The sequence below is a fragment of the Tremella mesenterica genome, assembly GCF_000271645.1.
Source record: "Tremella mesenterica DSM 1558 unplaced genomic scaffold TREMEscaffold_1, whole genome shotgun sequence".
Lineage (NCBI taxonomy): Eukaryota > Fungi > Basidiomycota > Tremellomycetes > Tremellales > Tremellaceae > Tremella > Tremella mesenterica.
The window spans coordinates 5,437,428-5,458,707 of NW_006711225.1; the positions used below are offsets into that span (position 1 = coordinate 5,437,428).

Genomic DNA, 21,280 nt, shown 5'->3' on the forward strand with positions numbered 1-21,280 from the left:
ATGCGATGTGCCACGGCGTCCTTGACGACGGGATGGCGTTGTGAAACTGTGATCGCATCACACCCCAAAGCTGGTATGAACCCCTTGATCTCAAAATCTTCCCACGGCCTTTCCCGACCATGTGGGATATTCTCGAAGCCAGCTACCGTCGTTAAGGAGAGTGGGGAATAATCGACGAATCAGGCAGACTCCAAGCTCGGGTACGAGGGGAAAACGACGTCATAGAAGTGACAGGGTAGCGGGAGCTCAATCACCTCTGCCCACCTTTCATTCGAAGGCAGTGCTTCTCACGCCACCCAGTATACTGTTTGTCATATACGCTGAGCCTATGAAGGAGGGGTTCTTAGATTTACATTTCACAGATCATAAACTCACTTACTACCATTATGTCAAGGACAATCGAGAGTAGATGTTTTGCCCAGACTTGGAAGGGAAGGGCTGTAAATCGTGAGATATGCGGTAGAACGACCCAATTTATCATGGTATCTCCTGTAATTGATATTGGGTGTGCGGAGCAGGCAGTATTCAAGTTTGAAGCTGCACTTAAGTCTTATGAACGTGAGAAAACTTCAAGCCGGTGGGATACAGTCATAAAATCAAGATATTCAGCAAGCCAGTTTGGGATTGCTATGTGTAGTGGCTGTGTGAGTTACTAAACTTGTTCAATTTGATCCTCACATTCTGAACACTGCAGAAGAAAACAAAAAGAGTATCGAATTGGGTGAAGCAAAACGTTGATCCTGCTGCAGGACCACTTCTTGATGACAACATTGCCAAGCTCAACCGCGGCACTGAGCAGAGAGATCAGCATAGTTATCCCAGAACGCAGACAAAGACATCCGAGACAGATGCGCCGGAATCATCTTTTCCCGTTGGTCCCAGCTCCTCTGTCTTCAGAGTACAGATGGATGTCCCACTGCCCCCACTGCCTACTCCACCTACCAGATGGAGGTCACAGGTGCCGGATCTACCCCCTTGGAAGCAACCACCTAGTCAACTCAGGGCACAAGATGGATCTACCTCCCAAATTGATCTCCCACCACACCATCCAGACAGGTTTTTGCCACGGACCCAGGAACAACCAGGAGAATGGAGTGAGTCTACACGACTCGACCTTCTTACCCAAGATGTATGGAACACAGGGGCTGTCATGCCTCCCACCTCATCACCGGAGGATGGCAATCAGGCTCACTCATCACTGTCTGCTTTTTGGGAGCCGGGCATGGGTGACTGGTACCCACATGGCCACACACAAGGAAACACTGCCTCTGATGACATGATCTCAATGGCTCAAAGTGCAGAGAGCTTGGGTGGCCCTTCCACCAATTGGGCTCAGCAGGACGTCCCTCATTCAAGTGTCGGCCAAGCAAGTGGAAATGTTTTTTGGCCGCTTCAAGAACGGGTTAACAATGCTACTTATGACTCTCTTTCTTGGGATTTATACAACACCGGAACCGATTGACTTTTGATTTGATCGTGACCGCCTCATTGTTGGTGTGCCAAGCTCGGGGAACGATTTCCCCCTCACATATAGTCATTTATTCTGTCTTGACATGCATGAGCTTCTTCTTTGTGCTTCCAATCCTCAGTGATGCCCCAAGTGACTTTACTTGTACAACATCTCGATCCAAGTCTAATGTCATGTTGGAAGCGCCCATGAGCATGTAGAGCGGATATGGACAAGGCACTCGGATACACCGCGCACGGACATTGACCCCTCCGTCTTCCCTGTCGCCAGGAGAGGGGCGAGTGTGGTAGTCCCGACGAGGCCGGACTCGATACGACCGTAGCGTCACCGTGAGAGGTAAGGCCCGTTCCCCGATCACCTCCATACCACCCTCAAACCAAAGGGGAAAGAAAACCGGGCGGATCTCATCACACCGCCCCTTCGGGAGAAAGGAGGCTAACCGGGGGATTGCACGTCCTTCGAATCTAGAACGATGACGTCGAGACCTTCGTAGAACCCCGCCCCTGCCCAATCTGGTAAGCGAATCCATTGTCATCTTCCTGGCAGTGTTGCAGAGCCACATTAGTTGATATGCTATAAAGTTGCTGAAAGGCCTAAGAGATCTTAACCCATTCCATCAAACATACCTTCCTCCTGCTACAACTTGCTGAGACCAATGTCACTTGCCTTACCCTGCCTAAGGTGGAAGACCTCAACTAAGCCCTGCATGGGCCTGGCTCAATATGAAGTTCCAATCTCTGATGAGGCAATAAACAGTGTGAAAACGGCAGACAAAGAGCAAAGCCAAAAGAGGGTTCGTTCTGATATCGAGACAATAAACACATATCGGCAGGTTCGTGACTGGGAACACTCAAACAATCTCTCCCTTCTGAAGAGCGTTCACCAGGAGTTATTGAAAAATTCCCTACTCTTTTGCCACAATTGTGTGAGTTATCAGAGTTAATAACTTGACAATGCTGAGGTGACACAGGCAATCTCCAACGACTTCTCAACTCTGAAGGATATGGCCAGCCCCAAGGTGGGAGAGGTCTTGGAAAGTATTGTCAGCGAGGGTATTTTCTCTGAACTGCAGAGACTTAAGGTCAGTGAAACACCCTTGAATCGTAAAGTGAGGTTTTTCCTCCTCTCCGAACAAAGGGTTGGGTCACGTTCATCCGACAAAAGAAATCGGTCGTCGAGTCCATCAACTGAAAGTAGTGCCAAGAAGGCTCCGCGACTCTCTGGAGTGAGTATCCCAACCCCCAATGACACTGAACGGGTAGCTTCTGACAGATAGACTTCCACTCCACGCTCTAGTAATCTTAGTCGGGCAAGCACATCCTCAAACCCCTCTCGGGGCACACCTTCAGGGTACCCTCTTGCAAGACCAGGACCAGAGTCTCCATCTAGCATACCACATAGACTACTAAGACGCCCCCAAAGTACCACAGCCTTGCCTTCTAGCTCCAAGACAGGAGGACGCCGGTATTTTGCCCCTCCTGATTCAGTGTTTCCATCTCAGGGTTCCTTTTCTGGGCCATTCTCATCTCCCAAAAAGGAGGAGGAACCTTCCTCTCTGCAGCCTCCACCTCCGATTGTTCGCCCTTGGAGCACTTCAGCTCTGGCAGGGACCCGGCAGGGGGGTAAGACTCTGGCATTGGTGCCTTCATGGGCCCTTTTGACTCGTTTTGATGGCGATAAGATGATCACATCTAATGAACAGCTCCAGACAGTGCTCCAGGAAGGCCGCCAGGTGACGGTGAACCCTGAGGACCCCTCTACTTCAGGCCCCACGATCAAGGTGCATCCAGCTTCACCCATCCCTCGTCGTACACAGCATTTTCATTGGACTGCTCCCTCAGATGCTCAGAGCCTCGGTGGTGTTATTTCCTCAAATCTTGGTCAGAGTACTAGATGATGACATTTACATGCATGATTGTAACTAAGATACTCTCTGTTGTTTATCCGGGTACCCCTCAAACTCCTCCCCTTGCCTCTTTGGAGGTCGTACCTGTGGTATAGGTAGATTTCTCCCGTTAGGGTTTAAACCTCCCCTGCCTCTAGGTCCAAACCCTCTCCCTCCTCTTCCACGTCCACCACCCATATTCCCTCCTCCCTGCATGGCCATTCCCATATTTCTCCCATTCATTCCCATTCCCATTCCGAAACCTTCCCCGTTTCCACCCATTCCCATTCCCATCGATCCGTTCATGTCCATCCCACCAGCACCGCTGAAGTTCGGTCCGGTCGACATCATATTCCCGCCGATAGGCATTCCCATCCCCCTGCCCATCATGTTGGTCGCTGCTAGCATTTGCATCTGCATCACACCGGTTTGTACCATTTGGACTTGTGCTTGCAAGAGCGCTCGTGCTTGAGGACCGACTTGAGGATTCTGCATCATTCTAGCAATCTGATAATTAGCCATCTACTCGGATGGATTGATGATCGGGATGAGCATGGAAAGAAACGTACTTGTGTCATATACACCTGCATGGTTTGGGGATTCAACATTTCTTGTAATTTGGCAGGGTCGAGTTTATGTGTCTGAGTTGGTGCGGTGATCGTTCCCGAAGTACCTTCTCCTAAAGTATCCACTACGCCTTCTTCCGCCTTGGCCGTTGCTGTCCCATCACCTCCACGCAACTTCGCCTCTGCCTCTTCTTGTTCCCTATCCTCTCGTTCCTCCCTGGCACTTCTCTCGACCTCTCCATCCACGTATACCTTGACACGTTGCCGTAAGTCTAGAGCCGGTTCGAGCTTGGATAAACTTGGTATTTTGCTTTCACATGAGGGACACTCAAAGTCTCGATCGAGGAGATGAATCTGGATACATTCTTCGCAATAAGACGTTTGACAACAAGGCGTACGGACAGCCTCCCAGACGAGTTTTTTGCAGATAGGACATGTCAATTCCGCCTCGGTGGGTTGTTGTTCGCGCACTTCAGCACCAGTCAAAGTCCGTGGTTTCGACGCAACATGCTTCTTGAACTGTCGTCTAATTCATCAGCTATTATCCACTGATGCACCTGATCCCTCTCGTTGAAGTCGACACGACTGTCTCGTCTCTCTCACACACCACTCCATTAGAGCGAGTGAACTACACTTATACCAAAGAGAGTTGGGACAATGACCTCTTCACTCACTGATCCGGAACAGCCATGACGAATCCTCCATCGGCCGTGAGCATAGCGCCCCCTGAAGAACCCTCAGCTCCTGCAGGTGTCTCCACCGTCTTCAAGAAACTTCGAGGGATACCCGTAACTCTAACGAATCGTTTCCGTTCTTGAGCATTAGGATCTTCGTTCGTAGGACAGTTCTGTATCCAATGTCCCTTTTGTCCACATCGGTAACAGATGTATCCCACAGGAGGTTCGGTGTCAGGAGCGGTGAATTCGAATTTTCCCGCGCCGGCAGGTGATCCTCCGGCGGGTGGGCGAGGTTTGTTGCGAAATTGTGTATTGGGTCGAGCTTGTCTGAAACATTCAGCTTGACTTTTTTATTGAGATGAAAAGGGAGGACTGACGTTGACATGTCTTCTAATGTCTGCTCCCATTGATTGGCTTCTTGACCCAACATGGCCTGAATCCTAGCATCTTCATCGGCGTCACCAGTGGTTATTTGAACTTCATCAGGCTGTGGGTCAGTCAAACTCTCGTATCGAAATCGTCGATACTGAGTGGACGGGTGATACTGACTCTCTTCTCCTCCTTCCCATCAAACCGCTTAGTCAAACTCCCATAAGCTCCTCCTGCTCCTCTAGCAGCACGAGCCATTTTCTCTTTCATAGCATCTTTCGCATGGGCTTCGATCCTATGATCATTCGCCAAAGCATCAGCAGCGGCCGTACCGATAATGTAATTTTGTGCATTGCCACGACCTCGAATCGTACTAGGCATCCGGCGAACGATGAGGGAGGACGATCTAGGGATTTGATGGTTGTCATCCTTCAATTCTGTCTTGTAAGCTTTAAGTTTCTCGACAGCTCCGGATTCTTGTAATGGAGGGATTTACCTTCACCGGTCACATTGTCATAGACCCCAATATCAAAATCCTTTCCGTTACCCATCTTATTGGCCAGAATAATCTCCCGCTTGAGGTCGAAGACGGAGATGTGGGTGCCATCGAAGGTTACTCGGGATTCATCGCGACCAGCGCCCCAGCGGTAAAATACGGTCGACATGTTGCAACCTTATATGTATCGTGAATATCTCTAAGAAAGGAAGAGAGAGGGTGCAGGCTGTTGAAGGGGACAGGCAGTGGCAGGTTTGTAAAAGCGAAGGATCAAGCGGACTAGTAAGGAAGGTACACTGTGTGCATACGAAGAATATTGGAAGGCAGGCACCCTTCATCCACTTGACGACAGATGGTGTAAACGAGAGAGAAGAGAGCAAGAAGGTGGCAAAGAGTCAGCTGTTCAACTTGAGGGGGGAAGGTGTTGAGACCACCGTGGGAAACTTATTTTCTCAAACCACCGTGGGAGAAAAAAGACGTTTGACTTGCATTCCTCCCTTGGCACCTCTGAAATTTCACTCCTTCTACGCAGACATTACCTCACTACCTTCTTACCAGTATGCCGCCTCTCTTGGTCCCGACAGTAAAGCTACCTCGTCTGAAACTCTCTATTTATCGAAGTTTCTCCTCCTCTGGTTCCTCTCGCACCGCTACTACTTCCCCCTCCAAACCCGCCATGTCGAAAGACCGTCACATCATCACGTATTCCCCCGAAGCATTCCCTTTAGGATTCTCCGTCTCCTCCGTTCATTCTGGTATCAAGAAAAAACCCGGCGCTTTAGATCTTGGTATTCTCATCTCCACCTCCGACTCCCCTTGCTCAGCCGCAGCTTGCTTAACTCAAAACGTATTCAAGGCGGCTCCTGTCACTGTCACCTCTTCTCTTTTACACCGACATCAAGGTCGAGCTAGGGGAATGATCATCAATTCAGGTTGCGCCAATGCTGTAACTGGTAAAAAAGGTCTAGAAGACGCTTGGGCCATGTCAGACGGTATAACACGATTACTTCCTCCTGGTGAAGGAGGAACTTTGGTCATGTCTACAGGTGTGATAGGTCAACATCTTCCATCTAAAAAAATCGCCAAATCTTTGCCTGAACTAGTACAGAATTTATCTGATTCACCGAAAGCTTGGCTTGATCTAGCTAAAGCTTCAATGACCACTGATGCGTTTCCTAAACTTCGAGCGAGGACTTTTATTCTGGGCGGAAGGAAAATACGTTTAGCTGGGATCGACAAAGGTGCGGGGATGATAGCTCCTAAGATGGGTCCACCTCAACCACCTCATGCGACTTTGTTAGGGATGATAGCTACCGATGCTGCTGTAGAACCAAAAGCTCTACAAAATGCTTTGAATTATGCGGTGGAAAGGAGTTTCAATAATATCACTGTGGATGGGGATATGTCAACCAACGATACGATTTTGTGTTTCGCCAATGGAGCTGCGGGGAAGTTGGAGGATGAAGGTCGACCGAGTGTGGGAAAGATGGAAGAGATCAACGAAAAGTCGGAGGGGTATGACCTGTTTAGGGAAGAGTTGAAGGGTTTGGCGGAAGAGTTAGCTCAGTTGATAGTGAGGGACGGTGAGGGAGCTACGAAGTTTGTCACAATACGTGTGAAAGTGAGTCAATTTCTTCCTTATCTTCATCTGAAAATCAGGTGTATCACATGAACCTCCACAACACAGACGTGCAGTTCCCAGACTCATGAACAGGGAGCGCAAACATATGATATCGCGAATGCCGTGGCTCGCTCAGTAGCCACTTCATCTCTAGTCAAAACTGCTCTTTACGGTGAAGATGCTAATTGGGGGCGTATACTAGCTGCGATGTAGGGTCCCCCTCTCTATCATTCTGACTCTCCTTCCGACATTCTACCACTTCTTCCCTTTCTTTCTCCTTCTCACGTCTTTCGTTCTGATTTTTGATTCGGAGCTTTGCCCATCATCTGGCCCTTGGCACGTCCTTCCTGGGTGATATCACCATCGTTCTTGTTTCATCTTCATCTGATTGAGAATCACATAGACCTTCTCGTTCTCGACAGCCTTGGTATACTAAAAAGCGAAAACGGTGGTGAGTAAGTACTGTATGTTTAGCTGACGGTTTAGCGGCTACTCTTCAGTCCCACCGAACACACTCCAACCTTCAAACATATCCGTCTCTTTCCTTCCACCTTCCACACTCTCAGTCCAACCACTCCGTGTCGTCTCCTTTGGCGAGCCTGAAAAAGTGGATGAAGCCCTAGCTAGTGTATTATTGGCAGAAGAAGATATTCACATAGAGATTGATCTTGGATCAGGAAAGGAAGAAGCTACATTATGGACGTGCGATCTATCACATGTGAGCTGGTCACTGATTTGACGTTGAGAGAGAGCTGATAGATTAGGAATATGTGACTATAAACGGTAGTGTGAGTCATGGTTACCTCTTGAAAATGTTAATGTTGATGTTTAGTATCGAACTTGACCCCTCCTCTGCTTTACCCATTTTGGGATCCTGATCTGAGTGTCATCTATTCGATCTTCCTTTGCATATCTATGTTTAAACCTTGGGGACCTCTTGTAAGACTCGTCATCGAACGGACATGTCGGGAAAAACTGTCTGAGCCATCCTCAATTGGACTCTAGGGAAAGGGCGTGAGATGTCTAACGATGTGAGATCAGTCAAGTACAAGTGGAAAGAAATGCATGGGACATGATGACTATGCAATACATGAGTTGCTATGGGTTGAAATTGAGACAATGTCCTTGGAACCTCTTTCACCTCTTCATGATTCTCTACCTTTACCCTCATTCCGCTGCGTACCGTCTACCTCATTGACCGATCTGTGATTACGAAGAAAGGTCAAGATAATCTACGGCGTCTCATCCGAATGACCCATGGATCGATCCTTGATTACCGAGAAACAAGATGTGATGTAACGGACCTTCCTCTTTCCTTCATATGATCGACCTTGATCTGATATCGCTACATGTCGTTGTATCCAACTTCTGACTTTCGAATGTTCAAACCTCCGGTCTTGAATAATGCAAGAGATGAAGAAAGACGGAGAAAGAAAACGTGTAGGATCACTCGAAATCAACTTCCATCCCTTCCCCAGAAACATCCTCAACCCAAGTATCTCTCCCTGGCAACTTTGAGAAATAATCTCCGAGTGATTTAGTTTGTCCTTTTGGTGATTGATGAGTGTGAGCGTTGGCAAGATCGTCCCATCCTATATTCCTTGGGATCGGGTATGTTGAGTCAGGAAGGGTAGAAGTGGATTTCAGAAGTTGTTCGGGTATAGGGGATATGTGCATATTTGAAAATTCAGGTAATTGTTGAGAAATGTGATGATTGTGATTGTTTTGTACAAATGAATGATGGAGTTGAACGGAGGAATGATTATTTTCAACAAGAGATTGATCAGGTTGAACGATAGACTGACGATTTTGAACATGAACAAATTGTTGATGATTTAAATCTTGTTGAAAAGGTATGGAAGAAATTTGATCTTGTTTTGGGAAAATCGAATCAGGACATAACATTCCTTCTGGTCGACCGATATGAGGTTCAGGACTACTAGGTGGTGGAGGTGGTAATGTTCTACATAGAGGAACGTAATTCCAAGCTCCGATTTGTTGTTTAATTTCTAATTTCAATTGAACATCTTGTCTTCTACCTGGTGAAGCTGAATGTTTTTTAGGTATTCTTGGTCTTCTTAAAGATCCACCTCTAGAAATAGGTTGGTTAGGTTGTTGTTGTTGTTGGAATTCTGAAGATAAAATTTTACCTTCTTCTAAATCTTCTAATAAACCATTCAATTGATTATTTCCTCCACCTCTTCCTCCTTCAACCATACCATTCACACCATTCATACCATTCATACCATTTATACCTAATGTATTCTGATCGTCATCTTTGAGATTAGGTAAGATCGCTTCTAACATGTTGGAAGTGATAACAGGGGAGATGGTTGGATCGTTTATATATCCTGGGATAAGATTTGAATCCGGTTGGAAGGTGATAAGACTAGCAGGTGCTGAGATGAATTTCGCGGCCGTAAATGATTGAGAATGTAGTTTGGGCAACGGGGTCGGTTGAGCTGAATTCGATTTTCTAACGTCCGTAAGAACGGGGTTTGGAATTACGTCCGAATCTCGGGCAAATGTAGGAGTTTGAATTTTCGAAGTAGACATATTTATGGGTGTTGGAGAAGGAGGTTTTGGTAGATCGGATGACCAAATGAATGGGGAATAAGGAGGTGTAGGTAAGATTGGAGTTGGTGAAAGTGGGAAATATGTCGGAGTGAGAGGAAGTAAATGTTTAGGTTGAGGTGGTGAAAAAGTTGACATGATACTATTAATGATCAGTTCAAATCGATATACTACTCTTATATTTGAGACTGATAGTTACTCACATCTCAATTACGCTGAGACAAAAGATCGTCAAGTGAGACTTTAGAGTGGGGGGTTGATCCGAGTCGGTATGAAAATATGATGGTAGGTGTAGGAAATTCGAGTGTGATATGTGTAAGAGTTCTTCTTGAGATGTTCAATCGAGGAAAGAGGAAGACTTTGAGAAGAAAGAAAAAAGAGAAGAAAGAGAAAAGTCGTATGTCTACGTCGTCATTCCATCAGAAACCGAAACATTCATCTCGGCATAGTCTCAGGAGGAGCGAAAAGATTTGATCCCGCTTTTATCGGCGATCGAGAGGAGAGCCATCGCTCACATGCACACTCCATGTATTGTATGTGTATATGTATGTATCATGATATCAAACAATCATGTATCAGAGGAAAGGGAGAAACACTTACTCCGATGGTATGGTTTGATACCTCACTAGTGAAAGTCACTTGGTTGCGAGTCGCGTTGGTTGCAAATGACTGAATGACCGACGAAGAAGAGTAGTTGAAATGTAACAATGAACCCAAGTTAGATATATATATAGAAGGCTTATTGACCCAAAAACGTCAAGAAGGAAAGAATCAATCGATGACCAATGATAGAAGACGTCAAAGAAGAAAGAAAGAAAGAAAAGACCATTAGTAAGAATCTCACCTCCACATCTTACCCCATCTTTCTCACTCCGCTTCACCCAAACAAACTCCGACCAACAACCGTCGGGGTCATGTACATGATCCATCATATCTTCCAACCAAACCCCGTCGTGAGTCTTCCATCTTCCGGCCTCTATCGGGCTCGAATCTGTATCTGAGATTCAACATCATCGAGTGTCAGAACGTCAAAGACATTGGCCAGACAAACGATCAAAGACATAAAGGATATCACCGATGGACGAAACTCCGATTTCCTCTCGTCCGACTCGGTCGAATGGTCAAAAGGTGAAACATGCAAGCGGGTTTGTTAAGCGGGTCAAGGTATCGCCTTCGATGACTAGCGAAGAAAGATCGAATGTACGTGCATGGTAAGATACATGCTTTTAAAGAACCATGAAAGAACGAGTCCGAACGACCGGTTGACAAGACCGAGGGCTTCGTACGTTGGGTCCAAAGCTTGCGTAGGATGGGTACGTGTGAAGATGAGAAGTTGAGATTTAGAAGACATGATACGGAAGGCAAGAAGGTAGGTCATGAGAATCTTTCGAATGTTAAAGAATGATCGATATATGATGGAGAGTCTAGACCTCGGAAGATTTCCAGTCTTGGAAGACATATCGGTCATACCCTTCCAGCTTGCCTTCGAGATTTACCAGGTCGATTTCCACCTCGTACCATACCTCCTCTCCCTCTTCCACTCCCACCACCACGACTTCCACCGCGGCCGCGCCTCGATCCGACACCGGACCCGGATCTTGACCCGCGGCCTCCACCGCCCCAACCACCAAAGTCCGCTGTGCTCTCTGACGTATTTTGCTTGCTTCGCCAATTGCCACCACCCGTTGAATACTTGGACTCACGCGCTGAACGGGGCATCTGAGGATTAGCTATGCTCCGTCAGAGTCGTGCACCCGTCTTTCACTTCGTAGGGTTACGTATCTCACTGAGGAGGATGACGTCTGTTGAAGGGGGGGGGTTCGGTGTTCGGTGTTCAGTGTCCAAAAGGGGCAGCAGAAACCCCAACAAGAAGCTCACTCTTGACTTGTCTCCTCGTCCACCTCTGCCACCCCTGCCTCCACGCTGTGACTTGCCTCTCCCGCCTGGACCATCGGCCGCATCATCGATCTCTATTCCAAACTCTTCGTCGCCACCTATGTCCATTCCGTCATTTCGCTCTGTGACGTCAGCTGAGCTCCACTTAGAGTGGGTCTGAAGAGATGGGTGACATGAACGGACGCCCCTTTACCCCATGAACGACAGAGTTCTGAAGTGAAGGGAGATGTAAAACTACGCCGACGACATAAAATGTGGTAGACGAATACGCACTCCTTTTCAAACCCTTGACCTTCTCCTGGAAACTCTTCTTCTCCATCTGGCGCTGCTTGAGCTTCTCCATTTGTATTTGCTTGCCATATTTCTTCAAGTCGCGTTGTTTTCTCGCTTCCTCAGACTTCTTGATTCCCTGGCTGAGCTGTCAGCACTAATCTTCAAGACTAGAGTATGACCGTGATACTACAGCGGCTGAGCACGCTGAGGGCAGACTGAATTCGTATGACTGGAAGGCGGGTGGAGGGAATCGCCGAAACGACTTACGACTCCTCGACCAACTTCGTTCGTACCCTCTCCATATGTTCGTCAGACTTGACCATCTCGGCGTAATAGTCGTTGGGTCTGTCGAACGGAATGTCGTACTTCGCCGCTGTCTTGCGCGCATTTCCCACCTGGTCCAAAGCAAGTTTGTAGCTAGTCGTCAGTTTGAGGGCTTGCATGACTGACACCCCTGCAACTCACAATGCCATTTCCCTCTGCAGGTCTGTCATGTCAGCTTACTTTTTCTGTCAGCTTTTCAAGTGAACATACCATCTTCCGGATCTACATCTAGTTTCTCCTTGCTGGACATGATCAAGTGCTCCGACCAAGGTAGGTGGGTCATTCGAATGCCTTCTCTCAGCGCACGCATGGCAGGCTGAGCGTCAGCGTCTGAGCGGTTTGGCAACTGACACAGATTGGAAGTACCAACTTTGTTGTAATGAGTGACTTTGCGTTTGGGAACGGCATCTTCATCGATGGAGACGTCAGAACCGAGGTCGTCCACGGCCACAGCGTCGGGGTCAACGGGTGAATCTTCAGCTGCAGAATCCTGAACGGTCAGTGCGCGTCCTGCTTCTCTTGGAGTTGCAGCTGACCTCGTCGTTGCTCTCTGGATAACTTTCATCTTCGTTCTCCTCCAGATCATCCTCATCCTCCTCATCGTCGTCCTCATCCATCTCGCCATCCTCATCTTCACCCGAGACATCTTCAAGACCGTCCTCCCCATTGAGCGAATCTTCATCCTCATCCTCCTCTTGATCCTTCTCCTCCTCTTGATCCTCCTCCTGCTCCCGTTCACCATCCTCACTGTCACCCTCACCTAGTTGAGCAAGCTCGTACTCATTGAGGTCCTCTGGGCCGACCAAAGCCATGAGTCTCTCCAACCCCTTCTCGCTCACGCCGCCATTATCTTCGTCCTCATCTTCGGTAGACCAGTCATCGTCATCCTCCTGGGGCACTTTCACAATCTTGAGACTGCTATCAGGGAATATCCTATCCTTGTCTTTTCCCTTGCTGGCTTTTGTAGGTACTTTACCGCTCATAGTGACCATGATGCGAGTAGTAAGAAGCAGAGAAGGTTGAAATTTTGTCAGTGATCGAGGACCGGGTGAAGTTGATGCCGGACGCCACGTCGGAAAAGTTGTCGGCGTTAGCATAACACCGTTCACAGCTGACTATTGACCGTTTGACCCAACGTAGATTGTGTCGTCCTCATCTTTGTCCATCCTTCTTCTACTTCCTACGGCAGGGGCGTACGTCGAGGCAACAGGTCTACTTCTTCTGCCAAAAGGAACTCCCTTTTCAAGAAGAAACTGTTGCGGGATCTTGGTGGATTGACCGTTGTCCGAAGCAAATTGACGGGCTTGCCACCCTGATCTTTTCTGCAGAAATCATGGACACAGGTGAATACCTTTTCTCTCATATGATCATGCATCAATTTGAACATCAGACTTTGGATATCATGTCGACGCCAAGGACGAGAGACAAATTGACGCGCCCGGTCACATGGGCTACGATAACGATGCCAAACCTGTCGAAGAGGAACAATTAGAGGGGGAAGATTATTGGACTATCATCTCTTCTTATTTTGAGGGAAAGGGTTTGGTACGACAACAATTGGAAAGTTTCAACGAATTTATCGAGAATACTTTACAGGAGATTGTGGATGAGAATCCATTGATAATATTGGATCAACATGCTCAGTTTACTGGCAAAGAGGGAGATGAACTAGTGAGATATTCCTGCGACATCCAAAACACCCCTTCCTCCTTCACAGAGAAATCAGCCTCCGTTGCCTCATGTCAGATCTGTTTATAGACTCTGTGTTGCTCTCGGACAAGGTGAGAACGATGAACTGATGACCAGCGTCGACATCAACTCAGATTTGGCCAAATTTACCTCGCTCGGCCAACGACCACTGAGAGTGATGGTATAGCCGCCCCCATGTTTCCCCAAGAAGCTCGTCTCAGAAATTTGACCTACTCCGCCCCTCTATACGTCGAGATCGAACGCAGAACTTTCGTCGCAGCTGGTGCCGATGAGGATCCACTGGATACGGAATGGCAACCCCTCTTGGATGCTTACGGCGAGCCAGTGGTGGAAAAGACAAAGGCGTTCATCGGCAAGGTGCCTGTAATGGTTCGATCTCATTTTTGTCATCTAGAAAATCTACCCGATGAATCTCTCTACCACCTCAAAGAGTGTCCATATGATTCGGGCGGTTATTTCGTCGTTAAAGGTTCGGAGAAAGTCCTCATTGCTCAAGAGAGAATGGCAGCGAATCAGGTGTACGTTTTCAGAAAACAATCGCCTTATACGTATTTCGCCACGGTCACGAGTCAAATGGAGAGGGGTGGGAAAATGCCTAGTGAAACTGAGGTTCGGATGTATCCCAGGTCATCTGGTGGTACGGTGAGTGCTCAGCGTCTAGCACTCCATTGTCACCTAAACCCCATCGTCACAGAGCCCCGCGTTCATAGCTTAGGTTTGGGCTGTTCAGAGCTATTGCGCAACGGTCGTAGAGAAGCTCACAATACAGACCGGCTCGGTCATACACGTACGCTTGCCCTATATCAAAGTCCCTATCCCTATCGTCATCGTCTTCAGAGCACTTGGTATCATCGCCGACTCGGACATTTTAGAGCATATCTGTTTCAACATGGGTGATACACAAATGCTTGAAATGCTTCGGCCTTGTGTCGAGGAAGCTTTCGCCATACAAAGTCGCGAGACCGCCCTCGATTTCATCGGTCGACGACATAACAAGGACATTGGTACACGTATGCAGCGACAACTTGTCGCTTTCGATATCCTGCAGAAGGAGTTCCTCCCTCACGTGTCGGTTTCCGAAGGTTTTGAATCGAAAAAAGCCTATTTCCTTGGTTACATGATCCATCGTCTGTGCTCCGCCGCCTTGAACAGAAGAGACCTTGACGATCGTGATCACTTTGGTAACAAGCGTATGGACTTGGCCGGTCCATTACTGGCCAACTTGTTCCGAGGATTATTCAAGAACCTCACCAAGCGTGTTCACCGTCATCTGACCACATGTATCGAAAAGAACCGACCTTTCGTCTTCAGCGAAGCTCTACAGCCAAGCATCATCACAGACGGGTTCCGGTATGCTATCGCCACTGGTAATTGGGGGACTGGAACGAACCGGAGAGTGGGAGTTTCGCAAGTGCTCAACCGATATACCTACGCATCTACCCTCTCCCATCTTCGGCGTACCAACACGCCTATCGATCGAGGTAGTAAAGCTACCAAACCGCGTCAACTTCACAATACCCACTGGGGTATGGTATGCCCTGCCGAGACACCCGAAGGTGCCGCTTGTGGACTGGTCAAGAACCTTGCTCTTCTGTCATACATCTCAGTCGGGTCCTATGCTGCGCCAGTGATGGAGTTTCTGGAGGAGTGGGGTCTTGAAGACCAATCGGAGTTCCAACACAACCCCGGTGCCACCAAAGTCTTCGTCAACGGTGTGTGGATGGGGGTACATCGAAATGCTGGAACCCTTTACGCCAACTTACTCCAGATGCGACGTGGTGGTCAACTGAAACATGAAGTATCGATTGTGCGGGACATTCGAGAGCGAGAGCTACGATTATGCACCGACGCCGGTCGTGTATGTCGACCATTACTCATTGTTGATCAACGGACCCAGAGTTTGAAAATTAAAAAATCACATATCGAACGTACGGAGATACTGCTGGAAGGTGGAGAGGACATCGCCACTGGTTCGGCATGGATCGAATTGCTCAACGATGGTGTGATCGAGTATGTGGATGCGGCTGAAGAAGAGACAATTCTCATCGCTATGACTTCGGAGGATTTGGTCAACGCACGAACGGCAAGTGGTAAAGATGAGCTAGTGCGACAACGAGCTGCCCATAATTTGGATCATTTCGATCCCGCCGCACGTGTAAAGAGTACCAATTGGTCTCAGAATTACACCCACATGGAGATTCATCCTAGTATGATCCTCGGAGTTTGTGGGAGTATCATTCCTTTCCCCGACCACAATCAATCCCCCCGAAACACGTATCAATCCGCTATGGGTAAACAAGCCATGGGAGTTCACTTGACAAATTATCAATTACGAATGGACACAATGGCAAATATCCTGTACTACCCTCAAAAACCCCTGGCGACCACACGATCCATGGAATACCTAAAATTCTCAGAATTGCCCGCGGGACAAAACGCCATCGTAGCTATCATGTGTTACTCGGGATATAATCAAGAAGATTCAGTCATCATGAATCAGTCATCTATTGACCGAGGATTGTTCAGATCGTTGTATTACCGATCATACACAGATGCGGAGAAGATGACGGGGATGGAGAAAGTGGAAACTATCGAGAAACCTGATCGAAAAGATACGTTGAGAATGAAGATGGGATCATCAGATCGATATGCCAAGCTTGACATTGATGGTCTTATCGCTCCTGCCACCAACGTCAATGGAGATGATATCATCATTGGTAAAACCGCTCCCATACCTGAAGAAAGCGAAGAATTAGGACAGAGAACATCTCTTCATACGAAAAGAGATGTCTCCACTCCTCTTAAAAGTACAGAACAAGGAGTGGTCGATCAAGTCATGCTATCAACAAATGGTGACGGTCATAAGTTTGTAAAAATCAGAATACGTTCAACTCGAGTACCTCAAATAGGTGATAAATTCGCCTCGCGACATGGTCAAAAAGGTACTATCGGTATCACCTACAGACAAGAAGATATGCCTTTTACAGCAGAAGGTATCACACCGGATATCATCATCAACCCTCATGCCATCCCTTCTCGAATGACTATAGGTCATTTAGTCGAATGTTTATTGTCAAAATTATCAACAATGACAGGATCGGAAGGTGATGCTACACCATTCACAGAGTTGACAGTGGAGAAAGTTTCCAAATTCCTCAGACAAAGAGGGTATCAGAGTAGAGGTTTAGAAGTGATGTATCATGGTCATACGGGTAGGAAATTACAGGCTCAGATATATTTTGGTCCAACTTATTATCAAAGGTTAAAACATATGGTGGATGATAAGATTCATGCGAGGGCTAGAGGACCTTTACAGATTCTGACTAGACAACCGGTGGAAGGTAGGAGTAGAGATGGTGGTTTGAGGTTTGGAGAGATGGAAAGGGATTGCATGATTTCACATGGGATAGCGGCGTTCCTCAAAGAGAGGATGTATGGTGAGTTGACAAATATCCATCTCCAAACACATCTCACTGTGGTCATATCGCTTTTATGACTCACATACATCTTTCCAATCATCCGTCCGTCCGTCCCGTCATATCCCACACTTTGACGTGGATATCAACAAGGTGGTGTTCGGGCATGGGCAATTGTTGCGGTACGAACGGGATCTAACCCACAGACTCTTCGGACGGATTCAGAGTCCACGTATGCGATCAATGTGGTCTTATGGCTATTGCCAATCTCAAAAAACAAGAATTCCATTGTTCGGTATGTAGGAATAGTACTCAAATCTCTCAAATTTATATCCCATACGCGGCCAAGTTATTATTCCAGGAACTTCAAGCGATGAATATAGCGTGGGTATTCTCGTCATTCTTCATTACATATCATCATCTCTTCCCTATTACCGCACATCAAACAAACCTACCCCTTTTCCCCCTCATGTCCCCGATGGAATGTATTTCTCATGTTCTGTTTGTAGACACGTCGGTGAAAACGTTCCTACGTCGCCTGACAAAATGCTGATGATCAGGGTGAGGATGTACGGTGAAGCGGAGTAATCTTTGGTTTCATGACTGAACTCGGGGATGAGGAGATACGAAGGGTGTTTGTATGCGTCATCAGAATTATTTAGCATTCATGCATTGCAGCATGCAGCATTGTATTCATCCCCGTCTTGATCCCTTGATCCGTTGACTCGATGCCCCCATCTCCGAGCACAGGAGTAGAAAGAGTATGAGTACGAGTACTCTACTTACTCACTCTAACGGGACTCGTATTCGGGCATTGGATTTCGGACATTGATAATCTCCGTTCGATCGACGTAGTCCCATTGTCACCTGTCTACTTCTATCTTACTTTCCGCTCTATCAACAATGACCAGCTCAAAAGGACAACCACTGAACACTTTGTCAAGTCCATCCCCGAACAACCATCCAACTCCATTGGACGATACCAAGGGACTGGTAGTAGACCAGGAAAGAAGGTATACGTGGTCATACCACTCCCCGACATGTCCCTCTTAACATATAACAACCACTCTTTCGACCCACCCATCTCATATTCCCCACTCTAAAATCTGGACACATACTCATCAATATGCACGCAGCATTTCTAGGCGCTTCAAGAGGATGTGGTCTTCTCATACTTGAACGATACCTGAAGCAAAATGATGCTCACACGGCGATTTTGTTAGTCCGTGACCCCGATACGATCTCGGACGGGAGAATTGGAGGCTTTGTGAATGAGGGAAGAGTTGAGTTTGTGAAGGGGTATGCTACCAAGGTGGAGGATGTGAGGAAGATATTCGAGAAGAAAGTGGATGTTGTGATAACTTCGATAGGTCAGTCTTTGTCTTATCGCAATGTCTCTGATGACTTCTTCGGGAGGTCATTCCTCTTACAACCTCCTTTGCAAAATACTGAGACGGTATATGAGTTTATCTTTTATATCATTGAACATGAACTACAGAGGGGACTGTTGACTGACTACCAGGCGGAGCATCCACAATGACTATCACTGGTGCCGTACTGGATCAACCACTCATCAACACGGATGCTACAGTAGCTCTTCTCATCGTCCTCGGGGCGTTAGACTACACTCCTAGGGTAATAGCTGTCAGCAGTATGGGTGCTGGTAAGAACCACTCGGTCATGCCTTTGTTTATGAGGGTAAGTTGTTCATTTCGGCTCCCTTTCTTTCCCTCCCTCAATACTCCGGTTCACTTCAACTCGGTGATTGTATCCCCGTTTTCTCACTACTCAAGACAGTGTTGTGACTTTACGGCGTAAATACGAATGGTCGTAGAAACGCTGATGGCGACCTCCGTATTTACGTCGTAAATCGTAAAAACCGCCTCGTAAAAACCTACCAGCTGGGACAAGTTTTGGAGAGTTCGGGCGGTTTCAACCCCTTTATCAACCCCAAAAAGGCAATAACTGGTGAATGTGGCGATCGTAAATACGACAGGTCCTCTGCAGCAGGCGTATTTACACCGTAAAATACGTCGTAAACGTATAAAGTATTTACGCCCGTAAAAAAAAAGTCCCAACACTGACTCAAGAGACCCGAAGCAACCGTTTCGAGGCACCGCAGTCTATCATTCCTGGCTTGGCAACCATCATTCACGAACCGGAAGTAATCTGAAACTGACGCACAGATGCTCTACCCTCTCATGCTTGGTAGACTCCTTCGTGATAAACAATCCCTCGAATACCTTCTCTTTCGAGCGTCCACCAACATGCCTACACCCAAGAAACTACCTCCACTACTCTCACATGACCGAGTCAATAATCTCCGCGAGTCTTTCCTGCCTGAAGTTATCATCGTTCGGGCTGCTGCATTCGACAAAGAGGATGAACCCGCCCGATCCAAGGACAATGTGGTCGCTCATGAGAAAGCGAGCGTGTATTTCGTTCGGAGGAGTGAGATCGCAAGGTTTATCGTTGAGGATTGTTTGACAGGAGACATATGGGTTAATAAAGCGCCAGTGGTGGGTTATAAAGATTGATACGGTATGTGTCGTACGTACGTGTTTCCATCAAATCTGCCCGTTGAACGTCTTTCTCACTGAAGAGTCGTCGCAAAATTTTTCCACGATAAGAGTTTATGCTAACCCATCCAGAAACTCATCCTATGTACCCAATTCACATTCTTTCAGTGGCGGTGCGCATGCAATTCATGACCAGCTCGAAACATTGACACACTCCCCTTTGTGACGCTTCCGTCATCTCAATCCCCTATCATACAACTATTCTGAACGAGCATTTGCGGTGCTTGATAGGACCATGCGACTCATCCACGCTCCGAGCTCCGAGGCCTGAGATTCGACTGGAGAAGTTGCTCGGAGATCTCCCCAATCACAATGATGCTCGGCGATCTGGTATCCCGGCAGTCCGGCAGCCCGGCAGTCGTAACGGCGCTTGAATATCTTAAATACGACATGTATGTTCGTGACCAGAGGGGTAATAGTCGATCGCGCACGGCCCTTCCCTCCCCTTCCTCCACCTTTCCATCTTTTGTCAACATATATGAAGGGATGAAGTCCTCCTCACACCATTTTCACTCTGATATATGAGCCCACAGGCTGATGGCAGAGATATAAGTTATCTCCACTTTTATGAGAAAGGCAAGTCAGGTCTTATAACAACTAACACACCTTAACTACCAACTCACTGCCACCTATCACGTTAGCATGGCAACAGCGTCGAGCTCGAGAGCTCTTATGGACGGAACCATTATGCGTCGGGAGGACGAATCGGCGGCAGAAGTGGATGGATTATTTGTTTTATCCAAACTTTTGAACGCAAATCTGCAAGCCAAAATTTTCACTGACCAAGTCATACACCAGCGAGACTCGGTGCTTGCTTTGCTAGGCGACATGGGCTTTGGCACAGCTGGGCAACCAACTTTGACTGACCCTGTTCTGGACACGGACCTCTGGCCCGAATCTCAGATCACGTTGATCTTGAAATGCCTGTCAGAAGCTGCATCATTTCTGTTACCCAGTCATCTGACCTGTCAGACACAGACGGAAGCAAGGAACAATTGCCTTCAGGATATTGGAACCCTTTTCCCTCCACAAGAATCTAAAGAAGGAATTGCAGACATTGCACACAGTAGATGTGCAGTGCTCTCTCGCTCGTTAACCTCTATGCTCGGTAAAGATGCAGAGTCCTGGGCTGCTGAAGACCTTCATCCAAAGCTGCCTAGTCACCCTACGCCAGTGCAATTGGAGGCAGAGCTTCACATGTTCAATGGCATATGCCGGATTATTGAAATAATCCGGAATGTCCTAGCTCAACCCAATATGACTAAGATTGTCAGTGCTGTTGCGGAAGAAGAGTTTATTGACAGGATCTCCCACTTCTCAAACATTGCACCGCAATATTTCCAATATAATTCTGGTATGTGGTGTTGTTGGTGTCACGTTCACTTGTTGACTGTCCAGTGCCAGCCAATTGGAGCAAAACAGACTA

General features: G+C 47.5%; 9 protein-coding genes across 9 annotated transcripts in view; 6 read left to right on the forward strand and 3 right to left on the reverse strand.

The window, feature by feature from the left end:
• Positions 1-386: 386 nt before the first annotated feature.
• On the forward strand, positions 387-1,462 carry TREMEDRAFT_59719 (uncharacterized protein; the record flags this gene model as incomplete). The annotated part of the gene is made up of 3 exons (XM_007001731.1): positions 387-644; positions 695-1,094; positions 1,128-1,462. The coding sequence occupies 3 exons, from the start codon at positions 387-389 to the stop codon at positions 1,460-1,462; spliced, it is 993 nt and encodes a 330-aa protein (XP_007001793.1).
• A 661-nt stretch (positions 1,463-2,123) lies between these two features.
• On the forward strand, positions 2,124-2,877 carry TREMEDRAFT_59720 (uncharacterized protein; the record flags this gene model as incomplete). Its single annotated transcript, XM_007001732.1, has 3 exons — positions 2,124-2,300; positions 2,430-2,693; positions 2,731-2,877. The coding sequence occupies 3 exons, from the start codon at positions 2,124-2,126 to the stop codon at positions 2,875-2,877; spliced, it is 588 nt and encodes a 195-aa protein (XP_007001794.1).
• A 512-nt stretch (positions 2,878-3,389) lies between these two features.
• TREMEDRAFT_67411 (uncharacterized protein) lies at positions 3,390-5,630 on the reverse strand (the record flags this gene model as incomplete). The annotated part of the gene is made up of 6 exons (XM_007001895.1): positions 3,390-3,860; positions 3,923-4,445; positions 4,594-4,923; positions 4,974-5,083; positions 5,146-5,402; positions 5,462-5,630. 6 exons carry the CDS (start codon positions 5,628-5,630, stop codon positions 3,390-3,392), a joined length of 1,860 nt encoding a protein of 619 aa, XP_007001957.1.
• Positions 5,631-5,997: 367 nt separating this feature from the next.
• On the forward strand, positions 5,998-8,190 carry TREMEDRAFT_42406 (uncharacterized protein). Its single transcript, XM_007000966.1, has 5 exons — positions 5,998-7,082; positions 7,176-7,291; positions 7,569-7,800; positions 7,847-7,870; positions 7,915-8,190. Exons 1-5 carry the CDS (start codon positions 6,021-6,023, stop codon positions 7,924-7,926), a joined length of 1,446 nt encoding a protein of 481 aa, XP_007001028.1. The 5' UTR covers positions 5,998-6,020; the 3' UTR covers positions 7,927-8,190.
• A 338-nt stretch (positions 8,191-8,528) lies between these two features.
• TREMEDRAFT_59723 (uncharacterized protein) lies at positions 8,529-9,794 on the reverse strand (the record flags this gene model as incomplete). The annotated part of the gene is made up of 1 exon (XM_007001733.1): positions 8,529-9,794. The coding sequence occupies one exon, from the start codon at positions 9,792-9,794 to the stop codon at positions 8,529-8,531; it is 1,266 nt and encodes a 421-aa protein (XP_007001795.1).
• A 1,326-nt stretch (positions 9,795-11,120) lies between these two features.
• On the reverse strand, positions 11,121-13,027 carry TREMEDRAFT_16022 (uncharacterized protein; the record flags this gene model as incomplete). Its single annotated transcript, XM_007000357.2, has 8 exons — positions 11,121-11,182; positions 11,243-11,386; positions 11,558-11,674; positions 11,826-11,965; positions 12,093-12,270; positions 12,360-12,465; positions 12,520-12,639; positions 12,794-13,027. Coding segments are annotated over 8 exons (1,101 nt in total), but the record flags the coding sequence as incomplete, so codon positions are not given.
• A 568-nt stretch (positions 13,028-13,595) lies between these two features.
• Positions 13,596-17,974, forward strand: TREMEDRAFT_70991 (uncharacterized protein; the record flags this gene model as incomplete). Its single annotated transcript, XM_007002026.1, has 5 exons — positions 13,596-13,820; positions 13,956-14,501; positions 14,629-17,296; positions 17,482-17,659; positions 17,836-17,974. The coding sequence occupies 5 exons, from the start codon at positions 13,596-13,598 to the stop codon at positions 17,861-17,863; spliced, it is 3,645 nt and encodes a 1,214-aa protein (XP_007002088.1). The 3' UTR covers positions 17,864-17,974.
• Positions 17,975-18,401: 427 nt separating this feature from the next.
• On the forward strand, positions 18,402-19,812 carry TREMEDRAFT_25687 (uncharacterized protein; the record flags this gene model as incomplete). The annotated part of the gene is made up of 3 exons (XM_007000596.1): positions 18,402-18,645; positions 18,798-18,973; positions 19,462-19,812. The coding sequence occupies 3 exons, from the start codon at positions 18,402-18,404 to the stop codon at positions 19,810-19,812; spliced, it is 771 nt and encodes a 256-aa protein (XP_007000658.1).
• A 684-nt stretch (positions 19,813-20,496) lies between these two features.
• The window catches only part of TREMEDRAFT_59726 (uncharacterized protein), a gene marked incomplete at both ends in the record, with an annotated part of 1,076 nt that continues 292 nt past the window's right edge, over positions 20,497-21,280 (forward strand). The window contains one exon of the mRNA XM_007001734.1: positions 20,497-21,123. Coding sequence (XP_007001796.1) covers positions 20,497-21,123 — 627 coding nt within the window. The remainder of the gene's footprint in view (positions 21,124-21,280) is intronic.